The following is a 22253-nucleotide window of genomic DNA, read 5'->3' on the forward strand; positions in this document are numbered from 1 at the left end:
ATTGTTCCAAAGAATTTTCCCCCAGAACAGTGATTAAGCAGGCTTATTTTCTCCAAATTTGTTCTTACCACATACCAGAGATAAAATTTTGGAGGAAACATTTTAAGTATAAAACTACTTGTCACAATATATAATTGAAGTCATATAAACCTATGTTTCTACTAATGTTAGTTTTCTCTGACTGAAGAAAGAAAACAAATTTGAGAATGAGACACCTCAAACCCTTTGTAATAATATGGATTAAAACATATAACCTAGAAGTTGTTTATATATACCCACTAAGGCTTTTATTTCAAAGGAATTACATATCATGTGGATGGTAGAGATAAAGAGATATATATTTAAGAGATTATATATTTAAGTCTATCAGCTAAAATTCAACTTCAGTGCTTTTTGAGGGTAAATAAGTGTTTCTATATCACAATGTGGGCTCCAGTAGATCCTTCTTAACTATAAAGGTCTCAAATCAAGCCCAGCAACAGCTTTGCTAAATTCAGTGAAGGAAGTCAAGTATATGACTTTATATGGTGTGAATCTTAAAAACTGCTCAGACTGTACCTTAGAAGATTTGGTTAAGCTATTCCCCTATTGTAACAAATGGAGGTACTTGATCAGGAATGTATTGGGAATTTTAAAATTACTCCACCCTACTCATGACAGTGCCTTAGGGGAAGATAAAGTTGTAAACTCCTTACTGCACAATGAAAAGTCCCCAACTCATACTTATAGTGAAGCAAAAACCCTAAGCTAGGTCTATTTTTAGATCTAATACAAAAGGGTGCTAAGTACCTATAAAGGTTAAATTAATCACTAAAAAGGTCAAGCAACTCACAAAAGGCAAGAGGTGTGAAGTTGTAGTCTACTTAGAGAAGGTGATAACAAAAAAAAGATGTGAACTAAGAATGGTCAGTCCTGGGGAAAACTTATACTATGATTGGTAGATGTGAAAATTTAGGGGAGGTAACATAAAAGAAATTTCTCTTTAAAAGGAGCTGGCTCTCTGAACTTAGTGAGAGTTTGGAGTTAGTTTGGAGGAGAGCTGGCTCTCTGAACTCAGTTCAGGAGTTGAAGATTTCAGTGAAAGATTGGAGTTTTGCTTGGGATAGATCTTGTGGTAAGTGATTAAAGACTGATTATTCTCTCTTAAGGCTCAGGCCTAGGCCATTTGGCCTAGGCCCTTCATACTACTCTCTACTCTCTCTCTCCCTTTCCTTAATTCCTTCATTTGTATTAATTAAAATCTCCATAAAACCCAGCTGACTTGGGTATTTTCATATTTGGGAATTTTTCCCATGGCAACCACTTATTTTTTATTTAAATCAAGACACTAAAATTTATCTTTACAATTTTGGCAATTCACAGTCTTGGAAAACCACATTTTTGCGGTCACAATAGTAAAATCAATTCATTCAATTCATTATTAAATGTCTATGATGTGTCAGGCACTATGCTAGTTACTAGGAATATGAAGTCAGAATTAAAATAGGCCCTCTCTTGAAACGGCAAACATTCTCCTGCAGGTGCTTACATTCGTCTAGAATGTAAGTAGAATGCTAAATTACATGCTGCCTCCAAATCATCACTCAAACATTTATGAAACATTTGGAAAGTAGAAGACATTTGTACTAGGCAGTGGAGATATAGGACAAAAACAAAATCACCCCCAAGTTCAACTTATTTTCTACTGAAGAGATATTGACCATACACAGACAAAATTTCAAAAGGGAAAGAATACTAAAAAACAGGAAAACTTCAGAGAAAATTTAGCATCTGAACTTATTCTTGAAGGAGATTGACTTGAAGACATACTGCAATTCAAACATAAAAAAATGGTGTTGGTGCAAATGTAAGGAAATAAAATAGAGAACTAGTTTGAGGTACAGTTAAGTGGTGGAGGCATGCTGCAGAATGTATCAAGTGGAGCAAAGAAATATTGCTAGAAAAAGAAGTTGGGGCTAGAATGTAGAGGATTATAAATGCTATGCTTAAAGTTTTATGTTTTACCCTAAAGTCAACAGGCAACTCTGAACAAAGGAAAAATAGTCAGTTTTGTACTTAAGAAAAAACTTTGGTAGTAGTGCTCCAGACTGAGTAGTGAGATGGAGTGATAGCTGTAAGAAAGAGTAAAAAGTCTAGAATGATTCTGAAGTTATGAACTAAACTGTCATTGGCAAACCTTTTAGAAACTGTGTGCCCAAACTGTACCTTTAAGCTGCCTGTGAAGCCCACGCATTACCCCAGACAGAGGAGGAAGGAAGTGCTTGCATTGGGCTGCTGGGCAGAGCACGTGAAAAATGTCATCAGGCATGGTGAAGAGGGGTAACAGAGAAGCCCCTCCAGCACATCAGGGCACATGTGTCAAGCCTTCACCAACATGAAACTAGACTGAGGATGGGTGTACCCTTAATAGAAATAGGAAAGTCTAGAGAGACAAGATAAAAGAGTAGGAGTGAGGGAGCTGATATTTGTAAAAGTCAAAAGTATATGGTGCAATGAAATGGTAAAGCTGGAAAGAAATATATGTGAAGGTAGCATCTATGGCTGAAAAACCTATATTTTTTTATCATCTGCTAAAAAAAAAATCTCAATGTTTTCTGATACATCCAAATCTCATTATTTATGGTAATGGGAAAAAAGAGAAATCATAATTGAAAGAAAAATCTTTCACCTGAAAGACATTCATAATGAAAAATCCTCCAATAGGGAAGGTTCTCTAAGTTTTTAAGTACTTTATTAAAGTACTAAGTTATAAAGCACAGAATAGACTAATACTCAAAATACTACTAGTGCCATTATCTCAAAACTGAAAATAAAAAGGCAACATAACCTTAAATGAAGTATAATGTGGACAACAATTCTAATTCCATTAACCTACTATGATCATGGATTCTTGTACTATTGAGGGCTCTGCTGTGTTGATCCAAACTCAGCTGCTGTTCATGGAGATCTACAGGAATTGGGTTTATTCCAGTCCCTTCAAGGTATAACCTGATTCGTTGTCTCCATAGCCACCTTAGAGAGGGAGGGAGGGAAAGAGACTAATTTCAGGGTGGAATAAATGAGTACAACAAAGATTATACACTGAAACAATTATATCAAATGTACAAACCAATCATTCTATATAAATTATTTACACCTTAAAAAAACAAAGCAAAGAAAGTCTAGAGATGCCTTAAGGCAAGGTATCTCTTAAAAGCAGAACTGTTTATTTGTTTCCCTCTAAAAACACTACATTCATTTATGGAGGGAATATGTATGCAGTTTGTTCAAAAATCTATTGTTACTACATTAACATAACCAGACAATGTTTTCCCGAACTCCAATTCTAATATTGACGACAATTCAGTTCATACCCAGTAATTTAAATGAAATTTCTACATAATTAACCTTCCTCGAGTTTTCATTCTTAACTCTTTAGTGCAATTTCAAGAACATAAAAAAGCACAAACACAAAACCAAGTAAAATTTAAAGATACAGATAATTCTAAGAGGGCTTGTGCTTAGATATAAACTAATTATTTCAGAAAGGCACCGAAAATCTCTGGCAGGACAAGAATATCACTTGACGTACCAGAGCAGTAATTAAACTTGTACCAAATAGTCAAATTGGATTTAGTGTGGCTTTATAAATACTCCAGGGAATAGTTACCTAGTGTGTAATAGCTATCCCAGAAGAATTTAAAACTATAAGACTAACCTGGTCACCTTCAAATAAGCTTATACCCTATTCTTGACACATCTGAATCATTAGTTCTTTATAAGTATAATGTACTGTCATTACTACCACTACTTACTACAGTGGAAAGAAGGGTATGATTTAATCCTCCTAGAAGGATTTTACAAATTAAGGAAAGACATAAAAAGTAGCAGTAGAGTTAAAATGAAAAAACTCAATTATCCTTACTTAAGAGTAAAAGAAAATGAAAACACAAAATAAAATGAAAAAATCAATAATTTCAAATATATGACCTACCTAACTGCTATAAACATGTAGCAAAGTGAAGTAAAGAATCAGCCTTTTCTGGGGGAGGGTGGGGGGGCCTGGGTAGCTCTGTGGACCAAGAGCCAGGCCTAGAGACAGGAGGTCCTAGGTTCAAATCTGGCCTCAGACACTTCCCAACTATGTGACTCTGGCAAGTCACTTAACCCCCATTGCCTAGCCCTTACCATGCTTCTGCCCTGACGGTAAGGGTTTAAAAAAAAAAATCATCAGGCTCTTTAAATGTATGGAAATTATTACTAACAGCTATATAAAAATTGCATACCACATATTTGTCATGGATGCAACTTAAATTAGTCCTAAGTAAGGCTGTGGGAAGGCAAATATACACACTTTACTGTGGTGACAGTTCACCAATTACTTTTATAGTAGTCTATTTTTAACTACAATTAGTATCTCATCAAATTACCCATTGATGTTCAATAGTTTTAAGACATACTTATCTATGAAATAATTTCTACTTATAATATTTTATCAAGAATGTGTTTATATCAATATAAAAAAGAACAGCAAGATAATCCTACCTGAACTCACCACGATAAAGCTTCTGTAGTGCTTCTGGGAAGGAGTGTGTATATCTCACAGGCAGACATAAATGACCTTCAGACCTTCATTTCATAGATTCAGTTGATTAAAGGAGAAGAGAGATCTTTCATTTATATGAATATTAACATCAAGAACTAGGTAGAACATTTTAATACATTTATATTAAGCTTCATTTTACCCTGTAAAATAAATTCAGGTTTTTCATTATAAAACAATACCAAACCAATATAAAATTAAAATCTATACTCAACACAATGTATAAATAGCATAGTAATATTTAATATATAATATTTAATGTCCACAATGAATTAAAATTGAAGAGGAAAATTAAGTTATTAAAAGGCTATACCCTTGAAGAACTTATATTTAAAATTAATGGAGAACTAAATTAAGAATTTTATTTTTTTAAAAGACTGGATCTCTGGGGGCAGCTGGGTAGCTCAAGTGGATTGAGAGCCAGGCCTAGAGACGGGAGGTCCTGGGTTCAAATCTGACCTCATACACTTCCCAGCTCTGTGACCCTAGGCAAGTCACTTGACCCCCATTGCCTAGCCCTTACCACTCTTCTGCCTTGGAGCCAATACACATTATTAACTCCAAGATGGAAGGTAAGGGTTTAAAAAAAAAAAAGACTGGATCACCCTATTTCACCCAGACTGGAAGTGCAAAGGCCTCTGATATACCTGGCCCTATTGCTGATTGGCAGAGAAAATTTAACTCATTCCATTTTCAACCTGGACTGTTTTTCCTTTATGTAGTTCATTTCATGGCCCTCCATTCTCAGGGTCTCACTCTACTGGTGCTGGACATAGTACAGATTTCCATTTGGCTCTAACCCTATTGCATTTCAGACTTTGATAGACCAGTCCCCCTGTAGCAATGATTACAGGCATGCAACACCTTGCCGAACTTCAAAATGAGTATTCTGTAAAGAGTTAAATATGAATCGGTTCAAAAGTGGTGTTAATATGTAACAAATAGAAGCTAAACTGAGAAATAATCCTGACAACTTTAGAACAAATTTAAAAGTTAACTCCGGATTATACTTGTGGGCAAAGATAAGTCCCATGAAAAAAACAAAGGCATAAAACTTTATAGAATTTATCCCTACTATTCCAAATGAAAAATACTATTAAGGTAAACAGAAAACTATTCTCTATATGTGTTTTGTCAGATTATATTGGTGATGCTATCAACCTCTTCTTTCTAAATAACTAAGAAAATTTTCAGATAATGAATCATGTTAGCGAGAAAAAACAGGTTCTCCACTATTTGACAAAAACTGCTAGGAAAACTGGAAAATAGTATGGGAGTGATTAGGGTTAGATCAACATTTCACACCCTATACCAAGACAAATTCAGAATGGGTAAATGACTTAAATATAAAGAGGGAAATTATAAGTAAATTAGGTGAACATAGAATAGTATACCTGTCAGATCTATGGGAAAGTTAACAATTTAAAGACCAAGCAAGAGATAGAGAATATTACAAAATGTAAAATGAATAATTTTGACTACATTAAATTAAAAAGGTTTTGTACAAAGAAAACCAATGCAACCAAAATTAGAAGGGAAGTAACAAATTTGGAAATAAATTTTATAACAAAAACTTCTGACAAAGGTCTAATTTCTCAAATTTATAAGGAGTTAAGTCAATTGTACAAAAAAAAGGGAATATACATTCTTCTCAGCAGTACATGGTACATATACAAAGATCAACCTTGTACTAGGGCTCAAAAATATTGCAAACAAATGCAGAAAAGCAAAAATGCCTCTTTTTCAGATCATAATGTGGTAAAAATTATGTTCAACAAGGGTCCATGGAAAGGCAATTTAAAGTTAATTGGATGTTAAATAATCTAATTCTTCAAAACAGGTGGGTCAAAGAAGAAATTATAGAAACAATTACAGACTTCATTAAAGAAAATGACAATGAGGAGACATATCAAAACCTATGGGATACAGCCAAAGCAGTACTCAGGGAAAATTTTTATCACTGAGTGTCTATACCAATAAAATAAAGAGGGTGGAGAACAATGAATTGGGCATGCAACTTAAAAAAATTAGAAAAAGAACGAATTAAAAACCCCCAGGTAAAAATTAAATGGAAATCCCGGAAATGCTAGACCAATTCACCTGCTTAATCTTCTTCATAGTTTGAATGAATAGTTTTATAGTCTTTGATTTACTGAATACTATCCTTCCTTTCTCTATTCTATCTCTAATTACCTTCTCTCTCCTTCCTGTTTTCCTGTTGAATTAAATGTATTTTTATACTGATGGGGGGTGGGGTGGGGGGAAGTGTTCTATCCTTCTTTGATAATTTTGGCTTAAAATAAGGTTCAAGTGATATCAGCCCCACCCCCCAGCCTCTTCTACTATATGTGTATGATTTTTCTTATGAACTTCAATTATAGCAGGACCTCATTTTACTCATACTCAACACATGTGAATTCAGGTAATATGACTGGCAATCAAAAAAAAGTTGGGAAAACCTGTAAAATAAAAATTTTTAGTTATACGCTAAATCCATGCTATTTCTCCAAGCACAGTAGTCTTATAGCAGTTTGGCCAATCATGCTCATTCTGGCTCTGTCATTACATTATTTTGCACCAAACATTAGCTCCCACATCAGTCTTTGTCCAGTCCTCCCTTGTACCAAGTCATGTCTTCATCAGAACAGTGCTTTTCCTTGTTTCATTAATAACATTTAGTTATTAATAATGGGACCTAAGTACAACAGTAGTGATGCTGGGAGCTCTGGTAAGTCTGATAAATTATAAAGTTGTATCTTCATATAAGAAATAGTTAATAATAAGAATCACTATCATGCATGATTTTCAACTAAAAAAGGGTCTTGGAATGTATGAGTCATGTAAAATAAGGTCCTCCTAATCAATTCCTTCCATCTTCCTCCTCTCTACTATATTTTTTTCTTCTCCCTTTTCTTCTTTTTCTTTCATAAAAATATTGCAAAACCACTCCCAGGCCTTTTCTTTAATACCCTCTAAGATTATTGATGACCAGGACTCTAAAGCAGCTATTTCTTTCTTCTCAGCTAGTAGAATATTTTATTTTCATACTCCAATTAATCAAATATATTTAACCATGTTTTTCTTAACTCCTGTATTGCCATTTCAAAGTTTCTAATCAGCTCTGATTCTCTCATTAAAGATTGCATTAAATATCCATTTTTGTCCTATATAGGATTATACTCAATTTTTCTGAGTAGCCTTCTCTCAGTAATAAATCTGTATATTTATTTTTGGTCTTTTGAAATATACTATTCTAAGTAAACTTACTTAGGAAAAATACTCCTTAAGAAAATTCCAAAACCTGTTTGAGGCTAATTATTGCTCCTCAACACAGACTTTCTTTATGGCTATTTGCAGTATTTTTCTTTGATCATAAAGTTCTGGATTTTAATTGAAATTCCTAACAATTTTCATTTTGGGATTTCTTTATTGAGGGAACTAACAGATTTACTTAATATTCATATTGTTCTCTGTTTCTAAAAAATCTGTGCACTTTTCATTTATGATTTCTTAAAAGACTGGGCTCTTTTTTTAAATCGTTACTTTCAGGTAATCCAATGATTCATAGTTTGTTTTTTACCTTCTCAACCTATCTTCTGGATTAGTTATTTTTAATATGAGACTATATTTCTATTATTTAAGTCTTTTATCTTTCATATTTCCTTGTCTCAACTTTTTTCATTCATTCTAATTTTTCAGAAAGATAGTTTGTTACTTGAGTAAGGTTTTGCGCTTTTTATACGAAGTTGCTAATTCTCCTTTTATGTTTTTCCTAAAAAACTCTCATCCTCTCCCCACCCCCAATCTCTTCCTCTATACCTCCCATTTAATTTATAATATTTTAAATTCTTATTTCATTTCTTACAGAAACTCTAGTTGACTCTGTTGCAAAACAGTTTTCCTGCGAGGCTTTTTCATAAATGCTATACAATTAATGTCTGCTTCTGAATTTGTTCATTGTGTAACCCTGGCTCCTTAATAGTTCTTTTTCATCAGTGCCTTTTTTAGTTATTTATTCTTTCAGCTCTACTTCCAGAATTTATATTTTATGTTAGGGCAAAGCTCTATTTAATTCTGGAGGGAATATTGGGACCTTGGTTTGTTACTGATCTGTTATATGGAGTTCTACTTTCTCCTAAGATTGAGTGCTATCTTCTTCAAGGACCTCATGGATGAAATGTAATTTCTCAGCACTCCCTACCTAGTCTGATCTAGGACATAATCTCATCACTGTCTTCCATCCCGAGCTCTGTAAGTTTCCCATCTCTGACAGGAGCATAAAAAGACAGCTACTGGATCTAGGCTCAGTCAGCTAGTTAAAAGACTGCAGTTTCAGAGCAACACAACTACATTCTCACTCCCACTCCTGGCTCCGTGCCCTGCTTACTCAACTGTACAGAACCCAAGCCCCAGTTTGTGGATCAAAGCTGGATCCTTCTCTATAGTCAAAACAACAGCTATCAACTCATCTCCATTCTACAATCCTTGTCCTAATACACAGCTGCAGGCCCCAATCTCTATTCTTCCTCAATCCTGCTCCAGGATAACAGCAATATAGCTATAGGCTCATTGTTAGCCTATGTATGTTGCTACATAGCTAAAGGCTACAACCCTTGCCTGTGCTGAAGGGCTTCAGAACTCCACTACTCCAGGGTCAGAGCAATGAGCAATAAAGCTTACAGTTTATCTCTACTCCTGTTCTCTACCAGAGTCCCACAATCAGTAGGGAAAAGTGACCAGCCAGGAAAGCTTCTGCAGAGCCTTTCAGTAAGCTGAGAAAGGATGCAGCCAGTGACAGGAACACTGAGCTGAATTATTAGATTAATTAGACTTGACTGACCTATGTCAGACAACCCATGTCTGAATTTGATTACAAAATTCAGTTATGTGTTAGGACAAAAATCATAGAAGTGATATCTGAATTTCATAGATTTTATATTTATACTATACTGCAAGCCTCAGTCTTCCTTTCATTAAAAGCAATAATAAATGAAGCTTTTGTTAAACAAGTGATCAAGCAACAACAGTAACAGCTCAACTCATCTATTTGTGTAGAACTGAACTGGTTACTTTAGATGTACAAAATACTTTCCATATTTGATGATATCCTTAAAATATCCAGAACATAAAGACACATCTATAAATACATATACCTTTGTTTCATGGCCATTTGTTTTTATTGAAATGAACTATGGGTTTTGTAAGTTCCAGTATGTATTTTTCTCTATCCTTTGCCACATTCTATTGAGCCTATATGGCTGCCTGAAAGCAAGGAGATAGAATGCATGATCTCTTATGAGTCCTTCTGAATTATTAACCAGATAAAAAGGGTTGCCATCATGGTTATGTTATATTGCTTCTGGATATCTCATGAGTTTATACAAATTAGTAATAGCTAGTTTTCTTATTGAGAAAAGATTTTCATAAACCGTGGGGGGAAATTACCAATTAAAAATTACTTCAAGAATTATTTTTATGCTATAAATATATACACAAATCTAAACTGCCTCTACAGGTATTAACAGCAGGCACTAAAATTACCTGCTGAATAAGCAAATCAATTCATTCCAAAGAAGCTGGGTTATGGTATACCCAAAGAAACTCCATTAAAAATTAACAGGATCAGCTTGATCAAGGTTATAGCATTGTTCTCTCTATCTGGGTTAAAAAGGTGTCTTGCCAAAGAGATGGGTATCCACAAATTCACCACAACAGGATTCTCCCAAACTCAGCTAAATCAAGGACTAAGCCTACTCTGTAAAGTAATCACTAATATAAACAGGCTCTCACCCTCCAAAGTAACTTGCCAAAAGAGATTCTCACTATGGAAACTAGCTCTTCCCTTAGTAAAGATTCTCCACCACTCAAACCAGCTAGAATAATACCTTTCTTACCATGAATGAATTATTACTCTCAGCCAGAATAATGAAAGTGAACCATACTAAAGGGAATGCCCAACTCTCTATGCAGAAGTTCCCACTCCCAGGGAAAAGACAATTCAAATGATTTTGGAACCCTGTTCTTTCCCTTGTTCAGCAGCTTAAGAAACAAGAATAGTGCTAAGCTTCCACAAAAAAATTTCTCACTTTCAGATTGCTACTTACATGTTGCAACCAAACTTTAAGTAGTATAGTAGCTTAGAGCAGGGAGTAAAAGATGAACTCATGATATACAAGAATGACCAAAGAGGATAGTGTGTGAAACAGAATTTTCTTATGTAGGGGGCAGCTGGATGGTTCAGTGGATTGAGAGCCAGGCCTAGAGACAAGGTCCTAGGTTCAAATCTGACCTCAGACACTTCCCAGCTGTATGACCCTAGGCAAGTCACTTAACCCCCATTGCCTAGCCCTTACCACTCTTCTGCCTTAGAGCCAATACACAGTATTGATTCAAAGATAGAAGGTAAGGGCTTAAAAAAGATTTTTTTTCTTATGTAGTAATTTTCATTCACTTTTTAAAAATGAATTGATTTTCATATGTTTTTCCTTACCGTTCTGGATCAGTGTTTACTCCAATAACTGGTTTAAGCCTGTCTAAGACCTTACTGGCTGCCAGTAGCATTGTACCATCACCTAGGAAAAATTAGGAAAAAAATAAGACAAAATTAACCTTACCCATTTGTGATAAAACCAGTTGCTGACATCAAAACCCAGATACTTATCTCCTCTTTTGCCATCTCTCACCCACTCCTCCCCAACACATACATTTTATCTCCTTATCTTTCATCCTATTCCCATACCTTTATTACCAAAACCCTACCCTACTCATCACTCAAAGTAATGGGGAAATACAGTACAATAACCAATAACAATCTGTAGCAGGTCTCTCAGACAATGTCATTCATAAGCTGTCTCTGCATCTATACCCACAGTGATCAATAACCAACTTAAGGATCACCTAACAAGCATTTATTAAGCACTTCCTATGTGGCAGGGACCATGCTAAAGCACTGGGGATACAAAGAAAGGCAAAACTACTATCCTTTCCCTCTAAGAGTTCACATTCTAAAGGAGAGGAAGCATCCAATAACTGTATAGAAACAAAATCTATTCAGTGCAAAGGAAAAGTAATCTTAGGAAAGAAGGCATTATGGAGTGGGAAAGGGAGGAGAGGAGGCTAGAAAGACTTTTCTGCTAACCATAGACTAAGAAAGGAAGTAAGCTAGAAGGCAGAGATGAAGAGGTAGAAAGCAAAGATGAGGGACAGTGAAAAGGCACAAATAACAACAGCAAAAATCACATTTATAAAGCACTTTAAGGTTTGCAAAATAAATTTACAACTATTTTCTCATTTTCCTCACAACCACCATAGGAGATAAATGCTATTATTATCTCCATTTTACAGAGAAGGAAACTGAGGCCAACAGTGATTAAGCAATTTGCCCAATGTCACATAGCTAGTGAATGTCTCGACTAGAAATGAACTCAAATCTTCCTGTTTCCAGGTCAAGCATTCTATTCTCTGCACCACTTAGTTGATGGTACTGCCTTGTGTAAGGAACAATAGGAAGGCCAATGTTACTTGAAAATAGAGTACATGGAAAGGAATAAAGTATCCTAAGACTGGAAAGGGAATAAAGGACCAAGATGTGAAGGGCTTTAAAAGCCAAACAAGAGGACTTTATATTTGATCCTGGAGGAGAGAGAAAATCACTGAAGTTTACTTATTATGGGGGAGGGTGATAGTGACACAGTCAGACCTGGGTTTAGGAAGTTTACTTTGGCAACTAAGTAAAAGTATGGAGTGCAGCTGGATATGTGTGTGGCCTTTTGTTTTTGTTCTGTTTGGGGTGGATAAGGAGAGAGGTGTACAATTTTTCCACATTAATTTTACGAAACAAATTTTATTTGTTTTTCAAAGAAAAAGCTAATATTATATGCAAATCTTAATTATTCCAGCAGACCATCTGATTCACATTACATGTGAAATACCTTCATACTTTGAAATATACATACTGCAACATAATAACACAAAATTTCCATAAGGCACTTAGGCTTTGGATCTTGAATTAAGAAGTCAATAATGATCTCCTATGGCCCTGACAGCTCTACTATGCAAGCCTAGGATATATTTGCAAATAAGCTTATCAAATAAATGTTTCTATAACCCCCACCATGCTTATCCCTTAAGAATATTACCTCCTGCAGCTATAACAGCATCTGCCCATCGAACAGTCTCTTCATCATATTCCCGCCTCTTCACTAAACGAACTTCAATTCCTTCATTCCTAAGAGGTACAAGAAAGTTTAATGAGGAACACCATCTTAACTACAATTATCATGTATTTGTTGCTCCAAATTTTCCTGAATAAAACACTAAATAGCAAGGAAGTCAATTTTTAATAAAGGTTTTTGGAGGTTTTGTCAAAACCCTCTGCCAACAACAAAATTTTTAAATATCAAAAATGAACAGCTTGATTTCACTTTACTTTTGACCACTCTGACTGAATTACTAAGGAAGAGGGACCAAAAAAAAAAGCACAATCAGAGAAAGAAAGAAGTATAAAATTGGATTATAAGTCTCTGAATTTCAGGATAGAATACTATTATGCTGCTCTTTCAAACAACAAAGCTACAACCTCATTTAGCCATGTTGCTAAATTCCAAATTACCTGTTATTTAGATATCAGTTATATCCATACTCAACATATTATTGAGGATACTATCAAAAGAATAATTATTTTCTTCTTTCTTAGTTTACAGATTATTTTTAGAAGGAAAAATATCTGAGTTATTCCTTTTTAATATTTTTGAAGGGCAGCATTAATACTACTAACTTTTTAAAAAGCTCATAGATTTAGTCTTTGAATTTCCAACTGCCATCTGTATTAGAATTCCTCTAGCTGTTGACCTTAAAGGACTGGTCTAGAGTTAACATTATACAATAGAAGGAGTACTATATATATAAAGTCAGAGGACTTGGGTTCAAATTTTATTTCTATAATTTTCTACCTATGCCCCTTAACTTCTCAGGGACTCTTTCTTCATCTGTAAAATGAAATGGTCAAACTAGATGATCTCTGAGGTCCCTCTTCCAGTTCTAAATGTATAATCCTATAATCCTAGAAAATCTCATCACATAACACCATTATTAGGCTAAGTAGTTAAAAGATAAAGCAATACTAAAAACTTTTTATTCTCTTAATGAAAGATGGGAATACTACCCCTTACTCAGTTATCTATATAGATATGCAAAATCTAACTATAATATCTTAACAAATTTTCCTCTATTCCTCACCTTTTTTTAAGCTCAGGGATATATCTTCCCAAAAAATATTACATGTGTTATTATCTCTTCTCACATGCTCTAGCCTTCAATGCTATAAAACCCATGTTTAGCAACTTAATGTACAAAAGGTTGGAAGTCCATGAGCCAAAAGGTTATCCCAGGCCTCAGTTTTCAAAAGTCTTACCGTAAACTATCCAGAATATGCTCCACATTTTTGGTATGAATATGATGTCGCTCAAGAAGTCCATTATAACTAGATCCTCTTAATGCGAGCTATAAAAAAAAAATTATCCATTATAATAATAGAAGAAAAATGTTTTTAAAAATCCAGGTGCAATATAAAACTTTTTATTCATTGCAATAAAACCAAATTCATTTGGGGGGGTAGTGGATGTGTAATTTATGACTGCCCATAAAGCTGGATTTAATCAATTAAAATTTGGCATTAATACAAAGTTGACATTTACTTCCATTTATAGATCTAAACAACAGTAACACCAAAATCTCATAACTAAGATAAGCATAGATAACTTAACTCTAGAACTCCACTTTTGCTGTTGCCACTAGGTTCCTAAAGTTATTATCAAGTATACATTATAAAAGGTACATGAAACTGGCTAACTGATAAATTTCCCAAGCAATATTTAAGGGCCTTTGTTTCATGTCATTATTTCTCACCCATGTGTCAATTTCTCAATTTGATAAGCCCCCAAAATAACTTATGAACCTGAAAAAATTCAAACCAAAACATGACTAAGTCTATCTCAACTAAAGGATACACAAAAGGTATTTAATTTCAATAATGTTTGTCCCATTTTCTACTAATTTATGAAAAATCCAACTACTAGCTTTTTTGATGACAACTAAATGGAGTAATGCGTATAAGCCTCCTTTGAAGTTATAAGGTATGTTATGGCAGGCAGTATTATCTATATGTTTATATTAATTTGCATTATACATTAATAATTATTCAGACCCATAGTATAGCACTATTCTTGGGAGTATTTTAAGTGAAATATTACTTCTTAAGAAAGATTAAAAGAATAATGGTAACACTAAAAGATGATAGCACTTAAAGTTAAAAGGGACCTCAAAGATCACTTTATTCAGTCCCTTGATTTTTTTCATTAGGAAATTGAAACTGAAAAGTTAAAAGACAGCTATAGTTATACAAACAGTAAATAGCAAAGTCTAATGCATTATTTTCTTTCAAATTTACAGATATTCCCCAAAATCTAAGAATTGAAGATATCTTTTAATGTATATTAATCATGGTTTTAAAAAAAAACTTGATTTTATTAATATGTTTACCTAGGACTATGAACACCAGCTGAATTTTCAAACACTGCCCTAATTCCTACTTCCTGCTTTCAAATTCCTGTCACAATTTACTTAATTGCACAATGTCATTTTTTCCAGTCATTTGACTGATATGCCAGTAAGCTTTTTTTTAAGTCATCAGAATTAGATGTCTTTAATACTCTCTTGCAAATGAAGATCGATTTTTTAAACGGAAAATGGGTGCTTCTTAGAAGTATAGAGGCCATGACTTATCAGATGAGCCATAAAAATTAATAATAAACAGGTATTACTTGACATTTATATAGTGCTTTTAAACAATGTTACATACATTATCTCATTTGACTGTTCCAACAGCCCTATTTTGCAGATAAAGAAAATGGCATTTAGAGATGTTGAGACTTCTTAGCATAGTTATTCAACAAGTAATTATAATAATTGTAGTATTATTTAAACCCAAGATCCTTCAAATATAGTGGTCTTGCCATTACATCACTGTATCTTAGAATAGTTTTTTTAGTCAGATTGTATGTAGACAGAGAACAAATACCAACTGAGTAAGACTGGACTTATTAATGACCCCTAAGTTTCTCTCAAATGATGAATTTTTTGCTGACACCAAGAACAGTTTGGTAGGGGAAATCTTGTAACTAATGAATCATTTTCCTTCATATTTAATGTAGAATAAAAATAAATCATCTAGAATTAAAAATTACCAAATTATTTCTAAATGGTGGAACCTCAGCACAGACAACACAATAATGGCCAGACTGTTACCTATGCCTACTTATAAATTAACTGAATTAGGTATTAACTACCTGACCTAGATATCTCCTGAACCTTTCATCTTTGGTGGTTCAATGAACATTTATTAAGCACCTACTGTATGTCAGGCATCATACTAAACATTGAATAAAAATCCTTCAAAAAGCAATTACAAACACTGAAGGATATAATTAAAGTGACAGCAAACTACCATCTTACATTATGCGAGTTAATGTCTCCTTAACATAAATAATAAAGTGAGTACATATCTTTGTATCATAATCCTTCCCTTAACACTACCTCAGTATGAAGTTGCTTTTTTTTTTTTAATCACAAAATTACCAGTAGGATAATTAAACAAAGTTCTATTTAGGGCAATAAATACTGAATGTAGGCAAGAGAAATATAGGAATATGCTGAAAACCAAATATTAGTAAATTTAAACAAATCTATCCTGACTTCCCACCATCTGACCATTTTATAATAAAATCTACTTCCTACCTGCATAAGGAAAGAGACTAAAGAATAGTTAACTGTAGAATTCTGAAAAAGTTAACTTAGATTCTGTCTTATTTTCTCCATCTATAAAAACAAGGAAAAAAAAAACCTGTCCTATCTACTTCTCGGACTTATGAAGAGAAAGTAGATCACACAAGGTCAAAAGCGCAAAAAAAGTAAATACCTAATTTAGGAATCGCATGATAAGTATATGTTCACTGAGAGAAAAGAATAAGACCTAGCTATCCACTATCCTATCAAAACTTTGGTTGTCCAAAACTCTTAGACAAAAAAATTGTAGGACAAAATGTTCTAGATACCTAATAAAAGATTGCTTCTCTAAGAATCAAGACTTTTTAAAAAATTAAACTGATTTTTTACTAGAATTTTTCTTTTTTTAAGTGTAATTAAATTTCCCCCAATTACATGTAAAAAGTTTCCAACATTTTAAAATGAATTTTGAATCTAAAATTATCTTCCTCTTTCCTACCACTCCTACAATTTCCCTGAGATGGTACAATCTAATATAAATTTTTCTTTTTTTTTTTTTTATTCTTTCCATGGTTACATGTGTGGAAAGGAAAACTGAAGCAATTTTTGGACTTTCTGCCACTCAGGTGGAACAAACAGCAGTTGGAATGTTAGAGAAGAAGAATGGCATTTGGTGGGGGGCAGGGAACTTGGAGAGTGACAGTTGGTCTCAAAGTCTCTCCTGGCCCTTAGACTGGAAGAAGTGCCTTCTTCCTATCTCTGAATAGAAGTACCTCTATTCCGGGATTTTCCTAACTGTGTGCTCTACTTGGATTCCTGTGATCCTGTCATCTAACAAAAGGATTTAAGGGGAGTGGTTTAAACTATAAGGCTAGTCTTTAGGGGCATCAGCCCAAGAGACAGGCCCAACCAGCTCTGAAAGTCAGAACATTTTCTTCCTCTTGCTGTCTACTGCTAAAGACTTTGAAATTAAGAAAGCTAGCATAGATTAGCATAGACAGAAATAAACGAAACCCTCCACCAGCCGGTGTGGCCTGGCCTGGCTCAAAAGTTGAGAGAGACTCAAACCCAATCTAAGAAAATTCTGATTCCCTTTTCCCTGATACCTCCCCAACCCAAACTTGTTATTAAAATTCATCTTTATTTAAATAAACCACAGTCATATAAGAGGACTATCATTTCAGGGGGACATAGAGGGAGCTGAACCTAAGAACAGCCATTTCAACCATAAACAGTCCTTATGGGACCCCTGCTGGGCGACCTTGGGAGGGGGGAGGCTTGTCCCTCAGGGGGGTCAGAGCTAACCTGCTCTAGAGTATCTTCAACATCAATCAATAGAGAAGACATCCCCTCAGGCTATCATAGTTGGCCCATTTCTGGGAACCTCATTTTTCAGATAGCCTCTAGGCAGGGGGCATCTCTCTCCTTTTACCTCACCAGCAGCTATATTCCCTCTCTCCCTTCAACCCCTCCATTCCCTGTTACAAAACCTTCCTTATCCCCTGTACCTCTCCAATCCCTACTATCCCTTTAATTCTTACACATGATTCATGTTTTCCCCCTCCCCCATCCTCCTGGGATTGACAAGCAATTCCACTGGGTTATATATAAATATATTCTGATAAAGATTTTCACAGAAAATCACATAAAATATTTTTTAATATTAATCCTTTTGTAGAAGAAAACACAAATAAAAAAATTAAGGAAGTAAAAAAAATTGCCTGGCCTAGATTCAGAATCCATCAGTTCTTTCTCTGGAAGTATCTGGCATTTTTTTTTATCATAATTGGAATTTTTCTTAAAGAAAGAGTATTATAAACTTACTAAATATAATTTGATTTGGATTTTTTAATTCCAAGTCAGAGTAGAGAATATGCAGCTTGGGCAAGACACTGTACTTCTCTAATAAGTCTCAGCTTCTCTTTCTTCATCTAGAAAATAGAATGAAATATACTTGCACTACTCACCTCAAAGGACAAAGAATCATCCACCTTAATGATTATACTATGCTATCATAGGAGACTATGCCTTTTTAAAGTCCATGTATCTACGTTGTAATATTTTTTGTTGTCATTGGACTAGAAGCCATTAATTCTTGTTTTTGTCTGTGAATACTGTGTGTATACCACATAAGTAAATGTATGTATGAAGAACACACATACATACAAAAATATCTCCACCCCCTAACCGCAAATAGAACTGTTCCAATTTCACTTTATTTCTAGCTCCTAATCTGCCCTGAGCTTGGAACTAGCACAAACTTTTTAGAATTGTGCATGAATTAAAAGTAAACACATTGATGAAGGATTAACTAGTTCCCCTAGGAAGAAAATATACAACCTTTAAAAGCACAAACCTTGACATCTTTATTGTTAGGCCTTTTTTGCTGACTTCTCTGTTCTTAGTTCTATTTCAGATAGGATAGCTGAGTTGCCCATATAGGTAAGATATTACTATTCTGATAATGAAAAATATTCTGGGGAACCAATGTAAATAAACAAATCAAATATATGAATTATAAATTAAACAGGGGAATAAAGCAGTGATAATAAGGTTTCCTATTACTCATAAACTTACTATATTTCCATATAACCTCTAAATAAAGTTAATTCAGCAAAATAAGCTTTACCCTTATAAGACACCAGTATAATTTCAAAAATTCTTATTTCCTACCCAGTTTTCCGCCTAGCTTGAATTGAATAATTTTCACAAGGTTATCTGAATGAAAGGTCTTTGATTAGCCACTTACTTTCTTTTTAAATGATTTATAACTATCTAAGGCCTGCTATCTGGAAATAGGCTAAACAAGATATTTTAAGATATGAAAGTTCTCAAGGCAATATTCTAGGGTTTGGGTTTTTTTTAATAAGGAAAGAAAACCATCATCTGATAGAAAGTGCTCTTAGTTTTACAAGGTCTTCAATCATAATATTGGCTGTTGAAATGGATCTCAAAACTAAAAGTGATTGGTCAAGAAAATGGAAAAATACAATTTTATTTCAAGAGTATGAAAACTTATAGCTAAACTATTCAATGAAAATAACTTAAAATTTCAGTAGCCCCAACAAAAGACCTTCATGTTTTTTAAATTTGTATAGTTGTAGAATTAAGTAAACAAACAAAAAAGTGATTCTGAATGGACTGGGCAAATTTATGATATTAACACTGAAATTAAGTCCTAAATACTTTAAAATCCATTATTTTCCTGTAATAAATTCTTTTGTTCTTGAAGAAAACATAGTATCTACTTTATTACTCAAATCATAACACAGAATTAAAAAGTAGTATTTTTATAAATGTTGTAAAGTGTTATAAAAAATAAAAATAGAGGTGGAGCCAAGATGGGGGCTTAGTAGCAGTAAAAGTCTGAAACTGCTCTATCGTTCCAAACCAATCTCTAAAAGGACAAGTGAGGGGGGGTTCTCCCACTGAACACAAAATGAAAAGTAAGTAGAGAGAGTAGATTTCCACAAAATAAAGGGGAGTCAGAAGCAAAAATGCAAACAGAAAAGTGTAGGCCAACCATCCCATCATGACCACCTACCACACCAGAATCAGAGCCAGGGCATAGATAACTTAAGGATCCCAGGTTGTAGGCTACACCAACAAAAGAGTATCTCAGATCCACCCTCAAAGACCTAGGCCCTGGCAGTGAGGTCTGAAGGTCTATAGTACCAGGTGCACTCAAGCCTCCTCTGCAGCAGTGAAGAGAGCCCCAGGGCAAAACTCTGTGAGCCAGAAGCTAAGACAGAAATGGCAAACAACATGCAGATTTCCTAGTTCGCTGGAGGGAAAATGAGCAAGCAGGAAAAAAACAAACTCTTGAGCCTAGAAAATTTCTAGGGGAAAAAGAGCAAAGAACAGAAGCAACAGGAGACAGTAGGAAACAAGCAATCTCCAAAAAAAAAAAAAGGAACTGGTGGAAAGCTCTATAAGTACTCAAAAAGGAATTAAAAGTGGGAAAAAGAAATTAAAGTAACATCTTAAAAAGCAAAATTGGTCAAATGGATGAGACACAAAAAGTCAATGAAGAAATAAGCATCTAAAAATCAGAATTGACCTACTCAAAAGAGAGGCAAAAAAATCCAATGAAGAAAAAAGTTCCATAAAAAGTAGAATTGACAAACTGTAAAAGGAGGATCATAAGGTCATGGAAAAAAATTCAGTCTTTAAAAATTAGAACTGGGCAAATAGAAGCTAGTGATTTCACGAGACATCAAAAACAAATAAAACAAAATCAAAAGAAAGAAAAAATAGAAGAAAATATGAACTATCTCATTGAAAAAACAACTGACCTGGAAAATGGATCCAGGAGAGACAATTTGAGTACTGGATGACCTGAAAGTCATGACAAAAAATTCCTAGACACCATATTACAAGAAATTATCCAAGAAAACTGCTCTGATATTCTTGAACAGGAGGGCAAAATATGACATTGAAAGTATCCACAGATCACCTCCTGAAATAAGTCCCCAGGAATGTGATAGCCAAGTTCAAGAGCTCCCAGGCCATGAAGAAAATATTGCAAATAGCCAGAAAGAAAGAATTCAAATATTATGGGGCCCCTGGTCAGTATTACACAGGATATGGTAGATTCCACATTGAAGGACTACAAGGGTTGGAATATATTACAGAAAGCAACTGAACAGAACTGGTTACAACCAAGAATCATCTACCCATCAAAACTGATTATAGCAGCTGGGTGGCTCAGTGAACTGAGAGCCAGGTCTAGAATCGAGAGGTCCTAGGTTCAAATTTGGCCTCAGACACTTCCTAGCTGTATGACCCTGGGCAAGTCACTTGACCACCATTGCCTAGCCCTTACTACTCTTCTGCCTTAGAACCAACACACAGTATTGATTCTAAGATGGAAGGTAAGGGTCATGAAAAAAAAAAACTGACAATACTTAGGAGACATAATGCTCTCCACATCCAGAGAAAGAACTGTGAAACCAGAAATGCATTAAAAAAAAATATGATCGATCACATAGTATACTAGGGATGTGATTAGGTTTTTGATGTTAAAGAATCGCTCTACTGCAAATATGAATAACATGGAAATAGGTTTTGATTAATGATATATGTATAACCCAGTGGAACTGCTTGTCAGCTTTGGGAGGGGGGAGAGAGTGAGGAGGGATCATGAATCATGTAACCACGGAAAAATATTCTAAATAAAAATTAAAAAAAAAAAAACAAACACTTTCAGGGAAAAGTATGGTCATTTAATAAAATTGAAAGTTTCCAAGCATTCCAGTATTATAAAAATAGCAATAGATATACTGAGGATGTAAGATGACAAGTTAACTTAGTCCCCAATACATTTTTTAAAAAAAGCAAGTATTTTATGGATAATGTAAAAAGGTCATGGAGTTTTCTGGACTAACATATTACCTTAGTTGAAATTAGATATTTAGAGGATCATTATAAATTTGATAAATTCCCAAATGATATAATAAATGGTATTTTTCTAAGTAGTAAGTTACCAGCCAGAATGATCAAGCTTAATGCACATTCAATTCTAAAACTATCTATTTATATTTTATTTTCCAGTTGTCATTCCTTTTAATTGGACCTACTTGGAAAAGGTAAAGAGAGGGAAAGGAAGAAAACATTATAATGGGTAATGCTCTAAGAAGTTTTTTTTTAGTCATAGCAATTTAAATTTTTAAATCTGTACTTTCCTACTTTATGCCCAATGGAATTCAAGCATTATTCTTGGCTGCCATGGCATTCAAAGAATGTAAAAAGTTCTTAAAGGAAAACCTCCAAGTAATGAGATAAGTCAGGAAAGCACAGACAAGATGATAAACTAAGATGAGAAGCCAAGAGGGCTGTGCTCTGCACTGAAGGAGGAAATACCTTCAGAGATGAGACCTTGGATTCCCTA

General features: G+C 34.3%; 1 protein-coding gene across 4 annotated transcripts in view; it reads right to left on the minus strand.

Annotated features, from left to right (window-relative positions):
• The window catches only part of NADK2 (NAD kinase 2, mitochondrial), a 55373-nt gene that overhangs the window by 26276 nt on the left and 6844 nt on the right, over window positions 1-22253 (minus strand). For all 4 annotated transcript variants that reach the window (XM_007487450.3, XM_007487449.3, XM_007487451.3 and 1 more), the window contains 5 exons: window positions 13995-14083; window positions 12721-12809; window positions 11073-11154; window positions 4525-4608; window positions 2876-3012 (listed from right to left, as the gene is read on the minus strand). In XM_007487450.3, coding sequence (XP_007487512.1) covers window positions 2876-3012; window positions 4525-4608; window positions 11073-11154; window positions 12721-12809; window positions 13995-14083 — 481 coding nt within the window. The remainder of the gene's footprint in view (window positions 1-2875; window positions 3013-4524; window positions 4609-11072; window positions 11155-12720; window positions 12810-13994; window positions 14084-22253) is intronic.

Source organism: Monodelphis domestica, chromosome 3 (genome assembly GCF_027887165.1).
Source record: "Monodelphis domestica isolate mMonDom1 chromosome 3, mMonDom1.pri, whole genome shotgun sequence".
Lineage (NCBI taxonomy): Eukaryota > Metazoa > Chordata > Mammalia > Didelphimorphia > Didelphidae > Monodelphis > Monodelphis domestica.